This window comes from Neofelis nebulosa, chromosome 4 (genome assembly GCF_028018385.1).
Source record: "Neofelis nebulosa isolate mNeoNeb1 chromosome 4, mNeoNeb1.pri, whole genome shotgun sequence".
Classification (NCBI taxonomy): Eukaryota; Metazoa; Chordata; class Mammalia; order Carnivora; family Felidae; genus Neofelis; species Neofelis nebulosa.
In genome coordinates this window covers 24,359,390-24,378,982 of record NC_080785.1, presented here as the reverse complement: position 1 = coordinate 24,378,982, position 19,593 = coordinate 24,359,390, and the positions used below count along the sequence as shown (strand labels likewise).

At 58.0% G+C, this 19,593-nt stretch overlaps 1 protein-coding gene and 1 long non-coding RNA gene across 15 annotated transcripts in view; one reads left to right on the top strand and one right to left on the bottom strand.

Annotated features, from left to right (window-relative positions):
• Window positions 1-15,573, top strand: part of FLNC (filamin C) — a 27,319-nt gene extending 11,746 nt beyond the window's left edge. For 2 of the 6 annotated variants that reach the window (XM_058724336.1, XM_058724338.1), the window contains 35 exons: window positions 77-220; window positions 440-563; window positions 699-859; window positions 1,066-1,156; window positions 1,246-1,415; window positions 1,636-1,753; window positions 1,843-2,105; window positions 2,490-3,087; window positions 3,776-3,949; window positions 4,057-4,219; window positions 4,500-4,660; window positions 5,314-5,481; window positions 5,561-5,684; window positions 6,152-6,308; window positions 6,384-6,573; window positions 6,758-6,781; window positions 6,904-7,151; window positions 7,598-7,678; window positions 7,980-8,079; window positions 8,329-8,469; window positions 8,738-8,866; window positions 8,959-9,132; window positions 9,744-9,905; window positions 10,019-10,222; window positions 10,641-10,793; window positions 10,878-11,000; window positions 11,114-11,356; window positions 11,548-11,817; window positions 11,918-12,055; window positions 12,283-12,398; window positions 12,963-13,095; window positions 13,190-13,366; window positions 13,517-13,735; window positions 14,349-14,558; window positions 14,683-15,573. In XM_058724336.1, the coding sequence (XP_058580319.1) occupies window positions 77-220; window positions 440-563; window positions 699-859; window positions 1,066-1,156; window positions 1,246-1,415; window positions 1,636-1,753; window positions 1,843-2,105; window positions 2,490-3,087; window positions 3,776-3,949; window positions 4,057-4,219; window positions 4,500-4,660; window positions 5,314-5,481; window positions 5,561-5,684; window positions 6,152-6,308; window positions 6,384-6,573; window positions 6,758-6,781; window positions 6,904-7,151; window positions 7,598-7,678; window positions 7,980-8,079; window positions 8,329-8,469; window positions 8,738-8,866; window positions 8,959-9,132; window positions 9,744-9,905; window positions 10,019-10,222; window positions 10,641-10,793; window positions 10,878-11,000; window positions 11,114-11,356; window positions 11,548-11,817; window positions 11,918-12,055; window positions 12,283-12,398; window positions 12,963-13,095; window positions 13,190-13,366; window positions 13,517-13,735; window positions 14,349-14,558; window positions 14,683-14,870 (6,039 nt within the window). In that variant the 3' untranslated portion in view covers window positions 14,871-15,573. The remainder of the gene's footprint in view (window positions 1-76; window positions 221-439; window positions 564-698; window positions 860-1,065; window positions 1,157-1,245; window positions 1,416-1,635; window positions 1,754-1,842; window positions 2,106-2,489; window positions 3,088-3,775; window positions 3,950-4,056; window positions 4,220-4,499; window positions 4,661-5,313; window positions 5,482-5,560; window positions 5,685-6,151; window positions 6,309-6,383; window positions 6,574-6,757; window positions 6,782-6,903; window positions 7,152-7,597; window positions 7,679-7,979; window positions 8,080-8,328; window positions 8,470-8,737; window positions 8,867-8,958; window positions 9,133-9,743; window positions 9,906-10,018; window positions 10,223-10,640; window positions 10,794-10,877; window positions 11,001-11,113; window positions 11,357-11,547; window positions 11,818-11,917; window positions 12,056-12,282; window positions 12,399-12,962; window positions 13,096-13,189; window positions 13,367-13,516; window positions 13,736-14,348; window positions 14,559-14,682) is intronic. The other 4 variants (XM_058724341.1, XM_058724339.1, XM_058724340.1 and 1 more) reach the window with 3 other exon arrangements.
• Window positions 1-19,593, bottom strand: part of LOC131509013 (uncharacterized) — a 26,054-nt gene extending 6,461 nt beyond the window's left edge. For 2 of the 9 annotated variants that reach the window (XR_009260253.1, XR_009260252.1), the window contains exons 1-5: window positions 19,454-19,592; window positions 13,172-14,024; window positions 9,703-12,705; window positions 6,723-9,289; window positions 4,463-5,352 (exon numbers count right to left, since the gene is read on the bottom strand). This is a non-coding gene — a long non-coding RNA (uncharacterized LOC131509013). Of the gene's footprint in view, window positions 1-4,462; window positions 5,353-6,722; window positions 9,290-9,702; window positions 12,706-13,171; window positions 14,587-19,453 lie in introns of all 9 variants that reach the window. The other 7 variants (XR_009260260.1, XR_009260257.1, XR_009260255.1 and 4 more) reach the window with 7 other exon arrangements.

The window sequence follows — 19,593 nt, the reverse complement described above, 5'->3', positions numbered from 1 at the left end:
AGTAGAGGGCGTCAGTGCTCTGAGGAGGCCGGAGTGTTCTTAAGACTCTCGTTTGGTTACCACCCCCCCCCCCCAGGATGCTGATGGCTGCCCTGTCAACATCATGGTCATCCCCAATGGCGACGGCACCTTCCGCTGCTCCTACGTGCCCACCAAGCCCATTAAACACACCATCATCATCTCCTGGGGAGGCGTCAATGTGCCCAAGAGCCCCTTCCGGGTGTGTCCTCCTGTCCTGCCCCCCTGCCGCCTGGGGTCCCAGAGGGAGGGTGGAGCCCCATACAGGAGATGTTGGTCGTCCCTGGGCCCTTGTCTCCACTCCCCACCTCAAAACCCACAAAGAGGCTGAGGCTGGTCCCGCTGAGGCCGGGGTGGGTAGTGATGGGGTATGGGGCCTGTGGGAGGGGCCCTGGGCTGAGCATCAACCTCCTCCCGACAGGTGAACGTGGGAGAAGGCAGTCACCCCGAGCGGGTGAAGGTGTATGGCCCAGGCGTGGAGAAGACGGGCCTCAAGGCCAACGAGCCTACCTATTTCACCGTGGACTGCAGCGAGGCTGGGCAAGGTGTGCCTGGCTGTGGTCAGGGGAGTGGGCGGGGCCTGGGTAGGTGGGGCTTGCACTCTGGCTAGATCCTGCTTCTAGCTAAGTGGGGGCAGCCGTTGAGAACCCACTCATGGCCCTGTGCCTGCCTCCCCTCAGGTGACGTGAGTATCGGCATCAAGTGCGCTCCCGGAGTGGTGGGCCCTGCAGAAGCTGACATCGACTTTGACATCATCAAGAACGACAATGACACCTTCACAGTCAAGTACACCCCCCCAGGGGCCGGCCGCTACACCATTATGGTGCTGTTTGCCAACCAGGTACCCTACCCTTGGCTTCTGGCCGTCACTGGTGGCCTGCAGCCTCCAAGCCTAAGCCGCAGCTTCATATCCTGTCCTTTGGGGACAGTTGCGCGGCCATCGACAGAGCACTTTCTGTGTGCGGGCGGCGGGCCTCAGAAGGAACAAAGGGGCTGTTTCAGAAGCTACCGTTGCCTACCCTGACCAGATCTTTTTTTTCCACCCAGGAGATCCCTGCCAGCCCCTTCCACATTAAGGTGGACCCATCCCACGATGCTAGCAAAGTCAAGGCTGAGGGCCCTGGGCTGAACCGCACGGGTAGGCGTTTGGGCGGGGGCTGGGCTGGGCCGGGATCGATGCTAGGTGTCCACCAGGCCCTCACCGCTGTCTTGGGGTGGGCTCCCCAGGTGTGGAAGTTGGGAAGCCCACTCACTTCACGGTGCTGACCAAGGGAGCCGGCAAGGCCAAGCTGGACGTGCACTTTGCCGGGGCTGCCAAGGGTGAGGCCGTGCGGGACTTTGAAATCATCGACAACCATGACTACTCCTACACCGTCAAATACACGGCCGTCCAGCAGGTGTGTCCCGCTTCCTCCCCACCCCACCCATCCTGGTTGACGAGGGTCCTGCATCTCTTTCCGCCGGTCTCCTAGGACCACTTCTGGGTCGTCTTGGCCCTTTCCTGGCACCTATCCTCTCTGGCTGTGCCACTCTGAGCCCGAGGTCCACATCGGCCAAGGGCATGTTGCCAGGCCGTGTCTAAGCCACCCAGTTCTAACCTCTTCTTGTACCTGATAGGGCAACATGGCAGTGACGGTGACCTACGGTGGGGACCCTGTCCCCAAGAGCCCCTTTGTGGTGAATGTGGCACCCCCATTGGACCTCAGCAAAGTCAAAGTTCAAGGCCTGAACAGCAGTAAGTGGGGCAGGAGCCACCCTGGAAGGGAGAAGTGCTGTGGGGTGGGCCGGAGTCTCTGCTCACTGTGCCCCTTGACCTCTCTGCAGAGGTGGCTGTGGGGCAAGAACAGGCCTTCTCTGTGAACACACGTGGGGCTGGCGGTCAAGGGCAGCTGGATGTGCGGATGACTTCACCCTCCCGTCGCCCCATCCCTTGCAAGCTGGAGCCTGGGGGCGGAGCTGAAACCCAGGCCGTGCGCTACATGCCCCCTGAGGAGGGACCCTACAAGGTGGACATCACCTACGACGGTCACCCAGTGCCCGGTAGCCCCTTTGCTGTGGAGGGTGTCCTGCCCCCCGATCCCTCCAAGGTAAGGAGATAGGAGTTGAAGGGAGCTGGGATTTGAGGGTTTATAGGGAAAATGGATGAGTCACGGAGGCAAGAGGGCCCGTGTACCTGGAATGACTACAGCCCTGGGTCCAAGGCCACGGTGATCCCTCCATCTCAGGACCTGCCTTTGAAACAGCCTAGTTATGAAGAATGTGGCCTTTGATCACACCCGGGCTTGGGCTCCAGCTTCACTAACCGAGACAAACTAATCTGTCAGCCTCCGTTCCCTCATCTAGAATTGTTGTAAGGACTCAGCCTGTCATAGGTGCTACAGTTAAAGGTGCCTAGCTGGGTGGGGAGCCACGAAGACCAGGCACGGGAGAGGCCGGATGTAAGGAAACTATATGCCTGCTCCTCTCCCTAGGTTTGTGCTTATGGGCCTGGTCTCAAGGGCGGCCTGGTTGGCACCCCGGCACCGTTCTCCATTGACACCAAGGGGGCTGGCACGGGCGGCCTGGGGCTGACTGTGGAGGGCCCCTGTGAGGCCAAGATTGAGTGCCAGGACAACGGTGATGGCTCATGTGCTGTCAGCTACCTGCCCACGGAGCCTGGCGAGTACACCATCAACATCTTGTTTGCCGAAGCCCACATCCCTGGCTCACCCTTCAAGGCCACCATCCGGCCCGTGTTCGACCCGAGCAAGGTGCGGGCCAGTGGGCCGGGCCTGGAGCGTGGCAAGGCTGGCGAGGCGGCCACCTTCACAGTGGACTGCTCGGAGGCTGGCGAGGCTGAGCTGACCATCGAGATCCTGTCGGACGCCGGTGTCAAGGCCGAGGTGCTGATCCACAACAATGCCGACGGCACCTACCACATCACCTACAGCCCCGCCTTTCCTGGCACCTACACAATTACCATCAAGTATGGCGGGCACCCTGTCCCCAAATTCCCTACCCGCGTCCACGTGCAGCCTGCTGTCGACACCAGTGGAGTCAAGGTCTCAGGGCCTGGGGTGGAGCCTCACGGTGAGTGAGAGAGGTGGAGCTGGTCAGGGAGCCCTGGACATCAGCAGGAGGGAGGGAGCAGGGCTGAGGGCTCAGGGAGGGCCAAGGCAGAGGTAAAAGGAGGGTTTGGGCACGCTTGGAGTCCTTAGGGCTCAGGTACCCCAGAGAAGGAGCCAAGGGCCAGAGGCTGGGCATGGAGCTTTGCCTCTGCTCACGTGGCAAAACTGTGTCTGCCTATGTGCGTCTTTCCGGGGAGATCCCAGCTTTCAGATCAGGTGCCTGATCTGAGAAAGCTAAGGACCCCAGTGTAGAGAATAGAGTAGGAAAGCTTTGGGTAGAAGGTCAAGAGATAGTTCATCCCAGTTCAGTGAGTGTGAGTGGCCACCTGTTGGAGGCCAGCCCCTGGCGAGGCATGAGAGTGGAAGGTCAAGAGAGACAGAAGACCCAGACCCACCCTTGAAGGGCCCACAGCCTGGTGGGGTGCCTGACATGAACAGAATATCACACGGTGGTGACGGGAGCAAAGCAGGGGCCTGGAGCACACGGGGGGGGGGGGGGGGGAGGTGGGGGGGTGGGCAGAGGGTGGCTGGGCTCAGGCTGGGAAGTAGCGGATAAGAGCAAGAGCCTGAAAGCTGGGGAGGGTAGAGGCATGAGCGACTATGTGAGGCTGCCCTTGACTCACACGGAGTACTCTTTTCCTGGGACCCAGGTGTCCTGCGTGAGGTGACCACTGAGTTCACTGTGGACGCAAGATCCCTAACAGCGACAGGTGGGAACCACGTGACAGCTCGTGTGCTCAACCCCTCGGGTGCTAAGACGGACACCTATGTGACAGACAACGGGGACGGCACCTACCGAGTGCAGTACACAGCCTATGAAGAGGGTGAGGACCTGGGCCGAGCAGGGACGGTGGGGAACCGATGACTCTCAGTACGGATGGGGTGCTAGGGGCTGCGCACGCCCTGATCGCCCTGTGTGGCTGGCTTCCAGGCGTGCATCTGGTGGAGGTCCTGTATGATGACGTAGCTGTGCCCAAGAGCCCCTTCCGAGTGGGCGTGACCGAGGGCTGTGACCCCACCCGCGTGAGGGCCTTTGGGCCTGGCCTGGAGAGCGGCTTGGTCAACAAGGCCAACCACTTCACTGTGGAGACCAGGTATCCTCCCCCTTTCCTAATCTGGACACCGATGCTGTAGCCACCCTGATCCCAGCTACTCACCCTTCTCCCTTGTCCTTCCTGTGTGCGCCTCATCCCACCCCCTCTCCAGGGTGACCCAGGAGCCTACCTCCCCTGGTGTTTCAAGATCAGCTCCTTTGTCCCTCCTCAGCTGGGCACCTAGCAGCCTGCCCTCTGTCCTCCACCCACCCCCTTCAGTGGCTCTTCCCTCTCCCTACTCACCGTTCCTAGCAGAGCTGAGAAGGGTGTTGCCTTGCAGGGGAGCTGGCACCGGAGGCCTTGGCCTAGCCATCGAGGGCCCCTCAGAAGCCAAGATGTCCTGCAAGGACAACAAAGATGGCAGCTGTACCGTGGAGTACATCCCTTTCACCGCTGGAGACTACGACGTTAACATCACCTTTGGGGGGCGGCCCATCCCAGGTGTGCAGAGAGAGTGGGTGGCGGGGGAGGGTTGTGCAGGGAAGGCATCAGTGACAACGTGTGGCTGCTGAGGCTGTGGCCAAGAGGCAGGGCAGTGATTGTTGCTGATGGGACAACCCTTCAGTTCATTCCCACAGGCCCAGGGCTGGCGTCCCGGCCCTTTGCCTAGAGCGCCAGACCTTACGGGTTGTCACTCAGACACAGTCCAGGCCACTCTCGCCGTTAGAGGAGAGCCTCTCTCTCATGCCTTCTCGCGCAAAGAACAGGGCTGAGCTGTTTGGGCAGGTCATGTCTTCTGTTATTGCAGGGCTTAGGCATGCTGAAATTGGACATTTTTTTTTTTCCACCTTAACTTTTCTAACTTCATGGTCAAAAGTGCATTTTATTTTTAAAATAATCCATTTTTAGCATTTTATTAATTTAAGAAGGTCTTCCAGGCCTGTGGCCTAGCACATAAGGTTTGCCCCACCTTAGTCTGCAGCCAAGTTTATTTGTCCCCGTTTATGAGCAAGTTCCTAAGCATTTATACATGTTGGTCTGGCCTCTCTGATATTTCAGAGGCAGGGAAGGCAGGGAGAACCTCTCCCCTGCCTCCTCGGCGTCAGAGACCTTTCTGGGCAGGTGGGTAGGGGCTGATGTCCTTCTCCTTGCAGGGAGCCCGTTCCGGGTGCCGGTGAAGGATGTGGTGGACCCTGGGAAGGTGAAGTGCTCAGGGCCGGGGCTAGGGGCCGGTGTCAGGGCCCGGGTACCCCAGACCTTCACGGTGGATTGCAGCCAAGCCGGCCGGGCCCCACTGCAAGTGGCCGTGCTGGGCCCCACAGGTACCGAATGTCTGGGGCAGGGTGGAAGGAGGCGGGGCAGGGCACCAGGAGGCTTTGCTGACCCTCCCCCCTTGCTCAGGTGTAGCCGAGCCTGTAGAGGTGCGTGACAAGGGAGATGGCACCCACACCGTCCACTACACCCCAGCCACCGATGGGCCCTACACGGTAGCCGTCAAGTATGCCGACCAGGAGGTACCACGGAGGTGAGAAGCACTCTTGGGCTCCCATGCTGTGGCTGAGCACTGGGGTGCTCCCACCGGGGCCACACCTGCCGGCCACTGGCAGGGCCCTGGGTGTGCCCTCCCCCCACCACTCTGGCCCCATCCGGTCTCCGGCTCAGCCACCCCTCTGCCTTGGGGGGCTCCCTGCCTCCTTGGGGCTCCCTGCCTGTCACCACACAGGCAGCACAGCCCCAGGGGCTCTCCTTGGGTCGGGCTTTCCCACCACGTAGCTACAAAATGAGTGTCTTGGGAGAAGGCAGCCTCCTGCACCCTCTTCTTTAAACCGACCACAGTATCTTCCCTGGGAATGCAGAAATTCTTAGGGTCTGTCACGGGTACCCTCGAGTAATCCTCCCACAAAACTCAGGATGTGGTCTGCCCCCTCCTCCCTGCCCCAGAGTCCTCCCCCCAGACCCCCAGCCAACTGTCCATCCTTTCTGCCCCTCAAGCCCTTTCAAGATCAAGGTGCTTCCTGCCCATGATGCCAGCAAGGTGCGGGCCAGCGGCCCCGGCCTCAACGCCTCTGGCATCCCTGCCAGCCTGCCCGTGGAGTTCACCATCGATGCCCGGGATGCCGGTGAGGGTTTGCTCACCGTCCAGATCCTGGTGAGTCCATGTGTAGTACACTTCCCCGGTCAGGGTTTAGGTACAGGCAGGCCCTGACCTCTGCTTCTCCCCCAGGACCCGGAGGGAAAGCCCAAGAAAGCCAACATCCGAGACAACGGGGATGGCACGTACACCGTGTCCTACCTGCCAGACATGAGTGGCCGGTACACCATCACCATCAAGTATGGCGGCGACGAGATCCCCTACTCGCCCTTCCGCATCCACGCCCTGCCCACTGGGGATGCCAGCAAGTGTCTTGTCACAGGTAGGCACCCACCCCATGTCCTCTGCCCCTGCTCACCATCGAGCACCCCTCATTGCTCTTCCAGGTCCCTAGCCCAGTCCCCAGGGGACTGCTGGTCAGAGAGCCCACCTCTCCCACCTCCCCTGCCCCCACCCCCCACCCCCTCTCACCAGCTACGTGGCCTCACACTCTTCTCTGTTTCCAGTGTCCATTGGAGGCCATGGCCTGGGTGAGTGCCCTTTTTCTTCTCTTCTCACTGTGGGCTGAGGTGGCAGGGGCAGCTGGGAATGGAGAGGGACTGAGCACAGCCCCCACAGACCTTCAACCTGGCTTGGCTCTTCTGGGTGGCAGGTGCCTGCTTGGGACCCCGCATCCAGATCGGGGAGGAGACAGTGATCACGGTGGACGCCAAGGCGGCAGGCAAGGGGAAGGTGACGTGCACGGTATCCACTCCGGATGGGGCGGAGCTCGACGTGGATGTGGTTGAGAACCACGATGGTACCTTTGACATCTACTATACAGCGCCCGAGCCGGGCAAGTATGTCATCACCATCCGCTTCGGAGGCGAGCACATCCCCAACAGCCCCTTCCACGTGCTGGTAAGTTCCAAGGCCCTGGACACTGGCTGGGGAGATGGGCCCTCTTAGCAGCAGCAAAGAATCACGAACCTGTCCGCACACCTGATAGATTCTGGGCCCAGAGTGTTCCAGAGTCAAACCATTGATTTCCCACAGCCTCCCAACTTGGGAGTTGAGCACAGCCCGTTTTCTGGCCCTTCCAGTTGTTGGTCGGCTCTCTCTGGAGGAACTTGCCATGTTCTTCTCTGATCCTCAGGCCCACTGTCCCTATACATACCCCCAAGGTGGCCCTGCAGGACGATGAAGCCCTCTAGAGGGTAGAGCACTCAAATTATCCATACTGCCTCATGGGCAGCCTGAGATTTCAGATCTCTGGGCCATTCTCTGAGTCCGCTCTCACTCACTCGAGCTGGCGTGAACTGGCTTCCCGGGTAACAAGCCATGCTCTCCCGTGCCTTGTCTCCCAGGCGTGTGACCCCATGCCCCACGTGGAGGAGCCTCCTGATGTGCTGCAGCCGCACCGGCCCGGCCCCTACCCCACACACTGGGTACTGCCGCCTCCCACACGTCACCCTCCTCCTGCTCCTTCATTTCTTCCTTCTGATCCTCAGTGGCCAGGGTTGGGGCATGGTCTGGGGGCCATCTTGGGGAGCAGGCGGGAATCAGGCTGGGCAGACACATCCCTGAGCTGAGCACGGCACCTCTTCTCTTGCAGCTGACACACCTCTCCTGCCGCTCCGGTTTCACCATTAACCATCTTGTTCTTTCCTATCTCTGACTTCAATTGTGACTCAGACCAAGCTCCCCAGGCCTTCCCCAGCCAATGACTGTTCCTCTCCCCTGCCCCAGGCCACAGAGGAGCCAGTGGTGCCTGTAGAGCCAATGGAGTCCATGCTTAGGCCCTTCAACCTGGTCATCCCCTTCACCGTGCAGAAAGGGGAACTCACAGGTACTGTCCAGGGGCCCCAAGGCAGGAGAGCTCAGAGTGGGGACTTCTTCCAGGCCAGAGGGGGGAAGTGAGCTACCCAGGGTCACACAGCAAGTTGGGCAGGGCTGCAATTCAGACTTGAGCCTTCTGTGTCCCAGTTCGGGCTTCATCTCACAGCTCCAGGCTACCTCATGGTGCCTGGGACAGCAGGGAAAGGGTGGGCTGTGGTAGGATAAACAGGGTCCCCTACATAATTGTGTTCCCTGGCAGGGGAGGTACGGATGCCCTCTGGGAAAACAGCCCGGCCCAACATCACCGACAATAAGGATGGAACCATCACGGTGAGGTATGCACCCACCGAGAAAGGCCTGCACCAGATGGGGATCAAGTATGACGGCAACCACATCCCTGGTAAGTTGGGGCCAGGCTGAGAGGAACCCACAGTGACTTCATTCTTGCCTGCCTTCTTTCGACAAATATTCACTGTGCACCTGCTGTGTGCAGACACAGCACACACCCCCAGGCCCTGGGGAGGCTGGTGTCTCGGTGGGAGGCAGGCTTCCATCAGACAGACCCCCACAGCAGACAGGGAAGCCACAGGAAGGCACTTGGGACCGTGCTGGGCTCAAGCAGCCCCCGTCCTCACTAGTGACCCAGTCCCTTTCTCTGTTTCCTTCAGGAAGCCCCCTGCAGTTTTACGTGGATGCCATCAATAGCCGCCATGTGAGTGCTTATGGGCCAGGCCTGAGCCATGGTATGGTCAACAAGCCGGCCACCTTCACCATTGTCACCAAGGATGCTGGGGAAGGTGAGGGGAGCTGTAGGCAGAGGGCTGGAGCAGGAGGCCAGATGCAGGGATGAGGGCAGGACCTCTGATCTCAGCCCCACCTCCCCCTACAGGGGGCCTGTCCCTGGCTGTGGAGGGCCCATCCAAGGCAGAGATCACCTGCAAGGACAACAAGGATGGCACCTGCACCGTATCCTACTTACCCACAGCGCCTGGAGACTACAGCATCATCGTGCGCTTTGATGACAAGCACATCCCAGGAAGCCCTTTCACGGCCAAGATCACAGGTGAGGCGAAAGTAGGCACACAGGCCTCCAGTACACGCCCCCAGCACACGATGGATGTGCAAGACCAGTGTGTTCAAATAATCAAAGGTTGCTAGCGTAGGGGCCCCTTTGGGTGGAAGAGGGCATTTTTGTACAAATATCAGGAACATTCCATTCCCTGTAGCAGGTGAGAAATATCCAACCACCCCTCAGGCTTTGAAATACATCATCTCAGTGTTTGGAGTAACTCTTATGAAGTTAGAATACTGATAAACCTCTTTGATAGATTGGTAGGCCCAGAGAGGCTAAGCAACTTGACCAGAGCCACATAGCAAGTAAGGGATCCGTGCCGACTGGTCTAGTGTTTTGGTTCCATGAAACTGTGTGACTTGCGATTAAAACACACAGATTAGGGATTTATCCCATTTGGGCCGGAGGCATCCACAAGGCAGCTGGGGTAGGGGCCCTGTCTGGAAGCTTTGGCAGCTAACACGTGAATGAAGACCAGGCTCTCTTGGGCCTTCGGCCTCTCTGCCCCTTGGGTGGGCAGGTCTGTCAGGAGGTCTCCTGAGCCCCATGAGAACATGCTACCTGGAGTCCTAACCGCCTGACATGTCAAACTCCCCCACTAGGCGATGACTCGATGAGGACATCACAGCTCAATGTGGGCACCTCCACGGATGTGTCACTGAAGATCACGGAGAGTGACCTGAGCCTGCTGACTGCCAGCATCCGCGCCCCCTCAGGCAACGAGGAGCCCTGCCTATTGAAGCGCCTGCCCAACAGGCACATTGGTGAGTGTGGGGCCGTGGGGAGGGGCCTCAGGAAGAGGAAGACCTGAAAGGAGCTGGGAAGGGGTGCTCTGCCAGGCCTTGGGCACCATGCCTGACTACCCCCCTTTCCACAGGCATCTCCTTCACCCCGAAGGAGGTTGGGGAGCACGTGGTAAGCGTGCGCAAAAGTGGCAAGCATGTCACCAACAGCCCCTTCAAGATCCTGGTGGGGCCATCTGAGATCGGAGATGCCAGCAAGGTGCGGGTCTGGGGCAAGGGCCTGTCCGAGGGACACACCTTCCAGGTGGCGGAGTTCATCGTGGACACTCGCAACGCAGGTGCTTCTCGCCCCAGAAACCCCTTGTTTTGGCTGGTGCTTCCAACAAGGACTTGAACTTTCCTGCCCAGCAGCCCTTAGTCATCGCCTCCTCCCTGGACTTCCCGTTCTGGGGTCCAGTTGAGGGAAAGTACATGTTCCGGGTCATTCCTCTTAAATGTTAAGAGAAAGTTCAGCTCTCTTAAGTTTCTGACTGTCCCTCACTCACTGGAACCCAAGAGGCCCACCTGGGGGAATTTTCCATACTGCCCATCCCAGACTGTCTGGTTCAGTGTCTGGCTTACCCCTCCTCCCACAGAGCCAGCTTTCATTGGTGGTTATACATGCTGGGTGCCTGGTCCAGACAGAGCCTGTAGTGGGGGGGTGGGAAGAGCAGGGTGGCAGGGCCTGAGGGACATGTGTCTTTTGCTTCCTGCCAGGTTACGGGGGCCTGGGGTTGAGTATTGAAGGCCCTAGCAAGGTGGACATCAACTGTGAAGACATGGAAGATGGCACATGCAAAGTCACCTACTGCCCCACTGAGCCTGGCACCTACATCATAAACATCAAATTTGCTGACAAGCACGTGCCTGGTAAGCTTTGGGCCACAGCTGGGCAGGGAGAGGCCAGGAGGCCGGTGTCTGAGCCATCCGCTCCCCCCGCCTCTCCCCCTCCAGGAAGCCCGTTCACTGTGAAGGTTACCGGTGAGGGTCGCATGAAGGAAAGCATCACGCGGCGGAGACAGGCACCTTCCATTGCCACCATTGGCAGCACCTGTGACCTCAATCTCAAGATCCCAGGTAGGAGCCAGGAAAAGCCTGGCAGGGCCCTGGGGAGGGCAGCGGGCCCAGAGCCTACCCCACGGGGCCCCGTCCTTCCGGCACACTCACCTCCACTGCTCCGTGCCCCACAGGGAACTGGTTCCAGATGGTGTCTGCCCAGGAGCGCCTGACGCGCACCTTCACACGCAGCAGCCACACATACACCCGCACAGAGCGCACGGAGATCAGCAAGACGCGCGGCGGAGAGACCAAGCGTGAGGTGCGGGTAGAGGAGTCCACCCAGGTTGGTGGAGACCCCTTCCCCGCGGTCTTCGGGGACTTCTTGGGCCGGGAGCGCCTGGGCTCCTTTGGCAGCATCACCCGGCAGCAGGAGGGTAAGCAGGGCCGTGCTGGGCCAGGGTCCTCACAGGGAGGCTGGGCCTTCTGTCCCCTGGGACAGGATGGGGAGGGCACAGGCAACTGGCCAGGGTGTTCTGGGAAGGGGAGGGGTCTTACTGAGGGAGGGAAGGAAGGTCCAAGGCTGGGGGCAGGCCCAGTGTCAGCCTAACCATCCCACCTCCTGCAGGGGAGGCCAGTTCCCAGGACATGACTGCACAGGTGACCAGCCCATCGGGCAAGATGGAAGCCGCAGAGATTGTCGAGGGAGAAGACAGCGCGTACAGTGTGCGTTTTGTGCCCCAGGAAATGGGGCCCCATACAGTCACCGTCAAGTACCGCGGCCAGCACGTACCTGGCAGTCCCTTTCAGTTCACTGTGGGGCCGCTGGGTGAAGGTGGTGCCCACAAAGTGCGGGCTGGAGGCACAGGACTGGAGCGAGGTGTGGCCGGTGTGCCAGGTGAGGGGCAGGTGTCCAGGAGAGGGGGTGGGGGCAGGGCAGCTGGCAGGATGGGCAATCGTGCTAAAGAACTGCCTCTGCCCTGCTTCCCTGTCCCCAGCTGAATTCAGCATTTGGACCCGAGAAGCTGGTGCTGGAGGCCTGTCTATTGCTGTGGAGGGTCCCAGCAAGGCAGAGATTTCATTTGAGGACCGAAAAGATGGCTCCTGTGGGGTCTCCTATGTTGTCCAGGAACCAGGTGGGTGTCCATGATGGAGGTGGGAGCTGGGCCTGCCTGACCTTCCAGACTGGGTTTCTGCTTGCTGACCAGAGCAGAGAGATGGGCTACAGAACTCCCGCTTCACCTGGGTCCCTGCTCTTTCTCTGCCCCATCTCCCTCCACCCCACACCCCTGGGAGTGTGAGTCTGTCTCCAGACCTGAGCCCTGGCCCAAGGAGCCTGTCCTGACCAGCCTTCTCTCCCCAGGTGACTATGAGGTCTCCATCAAGTTCAATGATGAACACATACCAGACAGCCCTTTTGTGGTACCTGTGGCCTCCCTCTCAGATGATGCTCGCCGCCTCACTGTCACCAGCCTCCAGGTATGTGCCATGGGGTGGGGCCCCTCTGCCATCCTGAGAGATAGGCAGGAGGTGAAGGCAGGTCCATGTGTCCAGGGCTTAGCAGTGACCTTGGAAGAGACAGTCAGGCAGATGTCTCTCCCTCTTTCCCAGTATCCGTATAGCAGGGGGCGCCATGCCTCACCCCAGGATCATCTTCTCACACTCCCACCCCCAATTGGCCTCCTTGTGCTTCTTCAAGTCCTCCCCAGTGACTCACCTCCTCCAGGGAGCCTCCCCAGGGCAGTCTAGGCCACACCCTTCCTCCTCTGGGCCTCTGGGCACTGACCTGCTTTATAGTGTTTGAATCTTATCTCTTTAGTCAGGACAGGATACGTCATGTCATCCTCCACTGTGCCCAACACAGCCAAGTGGGCCCACCTCCTAGCAGATGCCAAGGCCATAGGCCCAGCCCCTGCCTCCCCCTCCCCTCCCAAGGGAGCCTCCCTGAGCCGGGCCAGGCTGGGGTTGGGATCAGTGTCAGGCTGCAGACAGCAGTGCTCCAGACCCTCCCAGGATTCTGAGCACTGGCTGTGGCCTCTGCAGGAAACAGGGCTCAAGGTGAACCAGCCGGCGTCCTTTGCGGTGCAGCTGAATGGTGCTCGGGGTGTGATTGATGCGAGGGTGCACACGCCCTCGGGTGCGGTGGAGGAGTGCTACGTCTCTGAGCTGGACAGCGGTGAGCTGACCCTGGCCTTGCCCACCCATGCCAGGCCCTTCTGGGACGGGGAGGGGAAGAACAAAGGCTCACTCACCAACCCTCCGCCCCACAGACAAGCACACCATCCGCTTCATCCCCCACGAGAACGGCGTCCACTCTATTGATGTCAAGTTCAACGGTGCCCACATCCCTGGCAGTCCCTTCAAGATCCGCGTTGGGGAACAGAGCCAGGCTGGGGACCCAGGCTTGGTGTCAGCTTATGGTCCTGGACTTGAGGGAGGCACTACTGGTGAGTGCCTGGGGCTAGGGAGGAGGGTCCGATATTGGGGCACTCAGCTTCTGGTCCTGTACTGCCCTGTCCCAGAGGGCTGAGTCCTTGCAGAGATCTGTTCTCGGAGCCTAGGGCCCAACCTACCGCCTTGCTACCTCTGGTCCCTAGGCGTGTCATCAGAGTTCATTGTCAACACCCTGAATGCGGGCTCAGGGGCCCTGTCTGTCACCATCGATGGCCCCTCCAAGGTGCAGCTGGACTGTCGGGAGTGTCCTGAGGGCCATGTTGTCACTTACACTCCCATGGCTCCTGGCAACTACCTCATTGCCATCAAGTACGGTGGCCCCCAGCACATCGTGGGCAGCCCCTTCAAGGCCAAAGTCACAGGTGAGTGCCCGGGGTGGGGGACATCCCTCCAGCCCAGCCTGCAGCCCAACCCAGCTTGGATGACTCCAGCAGCCATTCATATTCAGTCATAGTCTGACCTAAAATCCACGGACAACTTACCAGGAATAAAGTGGGCCTGACCTTGCACGGCACACCATTCTGTGGAACCACGGAGAATCATTTTTGAAAATCAAGTCCTTCTTCTTTACTGTTGTCTGTCACTTGATTAATTTTTCCCTGCAGTGGCTCCCAAGCTTTAGCTTAACTTTCTTCATATGTTTCTGGTTTCCTAAAACACAAAGCTCAGTAAACATTTAGCAAGCTTTCCTTTTGGAAGCAGTGTGAAGGATCAGTTGGATATATGTTCCTTTTTAAAGCAAGACTCTTAACCCTGGGACTTGAGTTCCCAGACCGTGCCAGGGCTGGAGCCATCAGAGGCCCAGGGTCTCAGGATGAGCCTTAGCTGTGCGCACAGCCGGGCTCACTAGGAATTCTGGGTGCCACAGCGGGGAAGGGATGTGGCCCACGGGGCTGTTGGTGCTGGCTGAGGGCCTGCTGCCTCAGGAAGGCAGGCCTCTGACCCAGCTTGTGTTTACCCCACGCTGTCCCTCAGGTCCCCGGCTGTCTGGAGGCCACAGCCTTCATGAAACATCCACAGTTCTGGTGGAGACCGTGACCAAATCCTCCTCAAGCCGTGGCTCCAGCTACAGCTCCATCCCCAAGTTCTCCTCGGATGCCAGCAAGGTGGTGACACGGGGCCCTGGGCTGTCCCAGGCCTTTGTGGGCCAGAAGAACTCCTTCACCGTGGACTGCAGCAAAGCAGGCATGCCAAGGGAGGAGAGGGTGGTTTCCTAGAGTGGGCAAGTGCACAAGAACATGGCAGGTGGGGGGCACCATGGGGCTGTGGGCCCCTGGTGTAAGCCAGCCCCTTCCGTCTCCCCCTCCAGGCACCAACATGATGATGGTGGGCGTGCATGGGCCCAAGACCCCCTGTGAGGAGGTGTACGTGAAGCACATGGGGAACCGGGTCTACAATGTCACCTACACCGTCAAGGAGAAAGGGGACTACATCCTCATTGTCAAGTGGGGCGACGAAAGTGTTCCCGGAAGCCCCTTCAAAGTCAACGTGCCCTGAATCCCTGAAGTGCCTCCCCCAGCCTCAGCCCCCACCTCCGGCCAATGCACTCACACACACACACACACACACACACACAAACACACGTACCACACCTAGATGCACACGCACAGAAACAGATACCACAAATACCTGCCCTGGGGTGTGAAGTGAACGGCCTAGCCTCCCCACCCTGCCATGCCCCCAGGGGTTGGAGGGCTTTGTCTGTCTCAGGGCAGTGTTCCTCCCGTGAATGTGACACGAAGGTGGGGTGGGGGAGGGCTGAGGCCAGTGGGGAAGCATGTGTTTGGGGGTGTCTGCGTGTGTGAGAGAGGGCACCCTCAAACCGCACTGCCGGCCAGACCACCTTGCTGCTAAGGACTGTGTCTGGCCCCTCTGGTGGCCACGACCCCAGAGTGTTAAGGACTTGGAAAAGAAAGCACAATCGGAGGAGAAAACAGACCCAGAACCAGCAGCAGTGCTGGCACGTGGCCTGGCCCACAGCGATTTATATCTGCCCCAGCCAGGCTTCCTGGAGGACTGCTTTCTTTCTCCCTCTCTCTTTTTTTTTTTTTTTTTACGGTTGCACAGCTCTGCCCCATGGGGGGCCTTTTTTACACACTGCGAGGCCCAGCTTTCTGGGGAGACTTTTGCACATGTCATGCGGCTCTGCTGGGAGTCGTGTAAGTGGAAAACTCCAAATAAAGTTTGGCCTGTCGCAGAGGCTTGGCTGTTCTTGTGCATGTGCTTTCTATGGGTGGCCACCATGTATTTGGTAAGGCCTGGGATCTTGGTGAAATACTTGAAAGAACCAAGGACTGGTTCTCAGACTCCTAGAGAGCTGGGGGGTGGGAGAGGGAGGTGAACACTGTGTTCTGGAAGACTGCCCTGTGACTACTGGCAGGCTTCCCTTTAGCCTGACCTCAAAGACTCTCAACAAATTAGGTCCTTAAAACAGCACAGACTCCAACAGGAATGTTCCTCACCCAGCAGGCAGGCAGAATCCCATGCAAACCCTGGAACGTTTAATCCAGCTAAGTCCAGGGTCAGATCTGGACCTGCTCTGGCCCTACCAGCAGTTCGGACCTTGCTCAGGACTCCAACCTAAACCAGCCCCTAACTAGTCACCCTAGCCTGATCTCTTTCCTTACCTTCCTGGCCCACAAACCTCTGAACTCATCTCCTAGGCCCACCACCTCTCCAGTTAGCTCCCCTGGCCTCTTAACTAGTCTCTCTGGTCCACCAGCTTATCTGTTCTCCCCCACCTGCAAACCTCTGAACTAGTCTCCCTGGCCCTCGGGCCACTGACAAGTCTTGAGGGCCCCTGCCTCTTCCCTTAGCCTCCTCTCTGACCCACCAGCCTCTTCTCATAGCCTCCCCGGCCACCAGCTTCTTACCTGGTCTCCCAGGCCCACAGCCTCCTCCCTTAGCCTCCCTAGTTCGCAAGCCTCCTCCCTTAGCCTCCCCGGCCCACCAGCCTCTTAGTCTCCCTAACTGCCAGCCCCCTCACAAGTGCCTTATTTGTAACTAGCCTTCTTGGCCCATCAGCATAGTCACTATTCTCCCTGGCCTACCAGCACCTTCACTAGCCTCCCTGGCCTGCAAACCTCTGAACTAGTCTCCCTGACCCATCAGCCTCTTAACCAGTCTCCATGGCCCACTGGCCTCTTCACTAGTATCTGTCCTACCAGCTCTTAGACTAGACTTTTTGGCCCATCAGCATCTAAACTAGTCTCTCTATCCCACCAGCCTCTTCACTTACCCACCAGGCTCTTCTCTCGGCCTCCCTGGCTACCACCTCTGAACTAGCTTCTGGGCTCGACAGCCTCTTCCCTTAGACTCTCTGCTCTGCCAGCCTCTAAACTTAACTTCCCTGATTCACTGGCCTCTTAACTGGCCCCCCAGGTCCACCAGATTCTTCACTTGTCTCCATGGCCAAGCAATCTGTTCATTTACCCTCCCTGGCCCACCAGTCCCTTAACTAGTCTCCCTGTTCCACCAGTGCCTAACTAGTTTCCCTGGCCCATCAGCCTTTTACTAGCTTCCCTGGCCTAAAAGTCACTTCACTTGGCCTCTCTGGTCACCAACCTCTGAACTAGTCTTCCTGGCCCTACAGCCTTGTCACTTAGCCTTCCTGGCCCACGAATCTCCCTGGCCCACTAGCCTCTTAACTAGTCTCACTGGCCTGCCAGCCCCTCCCCTTAGCCATCCCGGCCCACCCTGCACACTGCAGCCTGAGAGGCTCACTTATAGGAATCTGCCCCTCTCTGGCTTGAGGCCAGTCCACAGCTCCCTCCTGTTCCAGGGTAACATCTACTCTTCTACCAAGGCCTTTAAGGCCTCCAGATTCACACACCAGCTTCCCCAACCTGTTCATGCAAGAAGTCCTGAGTCAGTGTGCCCTCTCTCCACCACACCCTCCGCTCCAAACTCTCACAGCTTCTAGCTTCCTGGGTACCCATGAGGCAGTCTGGGCCAGTGCCTGGCAACACCCTTGCCTCTCCACTCTCCTCATCTTCCTGGCCCCCTCCCTGCCCCTCCTGGAGCTGCCCCCCCAGCTCCCAAACCACCCCAGGGGGACATCTGTGCCTGTGTTACCACACTGATCTGTGACCTTGTGTCTACAGACCCTCCTCCCCACGAGCCTGGGCTCCCTGACCCTGGAAGGTCTAATACAGACAGGTGTGACAAATGAGCAACTCAGTAGCTAGAGCAGGGCAAAGAAGTATTTCACTCAATTGACCCCTCACCTCTAGACCTGTCCTGGACATTTCAGCACACAGTGGTGGCCCAGCTCTGAACTACCCTCCTCGCCACTTTACTCGGTAGCCTATGCGCCTCCTTGCTCCTTTTCAAGTTTCTTCTTTCCTTTCCTCCTCCTTGCTCTGAATCCTGCCCCCTTAAGGCCCCTCCAGGGCTTAGTTAGCTCCCCTGGCTAACTATTTTTAAAATTTTTTAAAATTTTTTAAAAATTTCTTTCTTTCGAGAGAGCAAGTGAACGAGCATGCAGGAGGGGCAGAGAGAAAGGGGGAGAGAGAGAGAGAGAGAGAGAGAGAGAGAGAGAGAATCCTAAGCAGGCTCCGCCCCACCAGTGCAGAGCCTGACATGGGGCTGTAACCCACGAACCGCTAGACCATGACTTGAGTGAGACACTTAACTGGCTGAGCCACCCAGGTGCCCCACCAGGGCCTCTCTTTATTGTATGTCTGACCTCCTCCCCGTGATATTTTTTTCACCCTCCCCTCCATCCTGCAGGGAGCTCCTTGAGAACAGAAATCATACTTTATCTTGTGTCCTCAGCCTCTTCAGGGCCACATGTGATAAAGGCTGATTGAATGATAAATGTACCCAGCTCCTCACTTCACCTGTTATAACCACTAAAGGCAGGATCCATTCTCTTAAGTATCCTGCCATCTGTGACCATTGTGGGCCAGTTCTGTGCCAGGCACTAAATCGGGTGGTTCTACACCAACCCTTCCTCATTCTCTGCCCTCCCTCCCCACTAACTCCAGATGTGAGCACTTTCCCAGATGGCCTGCTGGCCTCCTGAGCATCAGCTGCCTTCCACCTGTGTGTCTACAGACATCCAGCTGCTCTTCCCCAACCACAATATGGCCCTGGGTGCTGAACATTTAAGGGCTCTATCTCACTTAATCCCAACAGCCCTATCAGGTGGGCATACTATTATCTGAAGAAATCAAGGCCTTGAAAATTTTGCTGATAAACCCAAAAATCATGCCTCTAAATAGTGGGGCCAAGATTCAAACCAGGTGTGCCCAAATCCCAAGCCAATCATACAAATAACCACTAGATGAGACCATCTGGAGGTTTCAAGCACTGTAAACTCACAAACCACATGCTGAACACCAGGATGCCTGTTTGTTAAAATGGAGGAGGAAAGCTGGACCTTTCTCTTTCAGTCTGTATTTCACAGAGCTCACTCTCTCAGGAATGTTACTGCCATCCACCCGGTTGCAATGGCCAGAAAGCCAGGGGTCACCTGGGTCTCTCACTCCCCAAACACATCCAATCTGAAAACCAGTTTTGCCCATTCTGTCTCTAAATAAATATCTCTTGACTCCATCTCCACATTCCCATTATCACAGCCTGAGTTCTGGCCACCATTATCTCTAACCACAGTGGTATCCTCCTGCAGTCTTGCCTCTGCACACAGCACCGGGACAGCACTAGCTCTAGAACACCTGCCTCAGGACACCATTTTCCAGTGGCTTCAGGATAATTTGTCCTCAGGATAACTTCCAGATTCTTTAACTCTTCTTGAGGGCACTCGTGCTCTCTAGTCACTAAGCCTTTGCATATGCTGTTCCTCTTACCTAGAACACTCTCTTGTCCTTATTTCTATCCCCTGCATCCTTCTGGCGACCTTCTTTGAGCACCCTTCCCCCACCCCTGTGGGTTAGTTACGCCTTCAGTGGATGCTTCCATGTACTTCTCATATTTTAGCATTAACAAACCGCTTTGTAACTGCCTGTTCACTTGAAACCCCACCTCCCTAGTCAGTGTCACCATTAACTTGTTCAATCTTTTATCTACTAAACAAATATGTACTGGTCGTTAACTGTGTGCCACAGTTAAAGACTTACGTACACGGTTCAGGCTCGGACCTTACCCTCGAGAACAGAAACTACGTCTTTTCTTCTGAGGTCTCAGGGTCTAACAGCGCTAGGTTCAACAGGTTTACTGAACGAGCGATGGAACGCGCCTGCGTGAGTCCGTGGTGCCG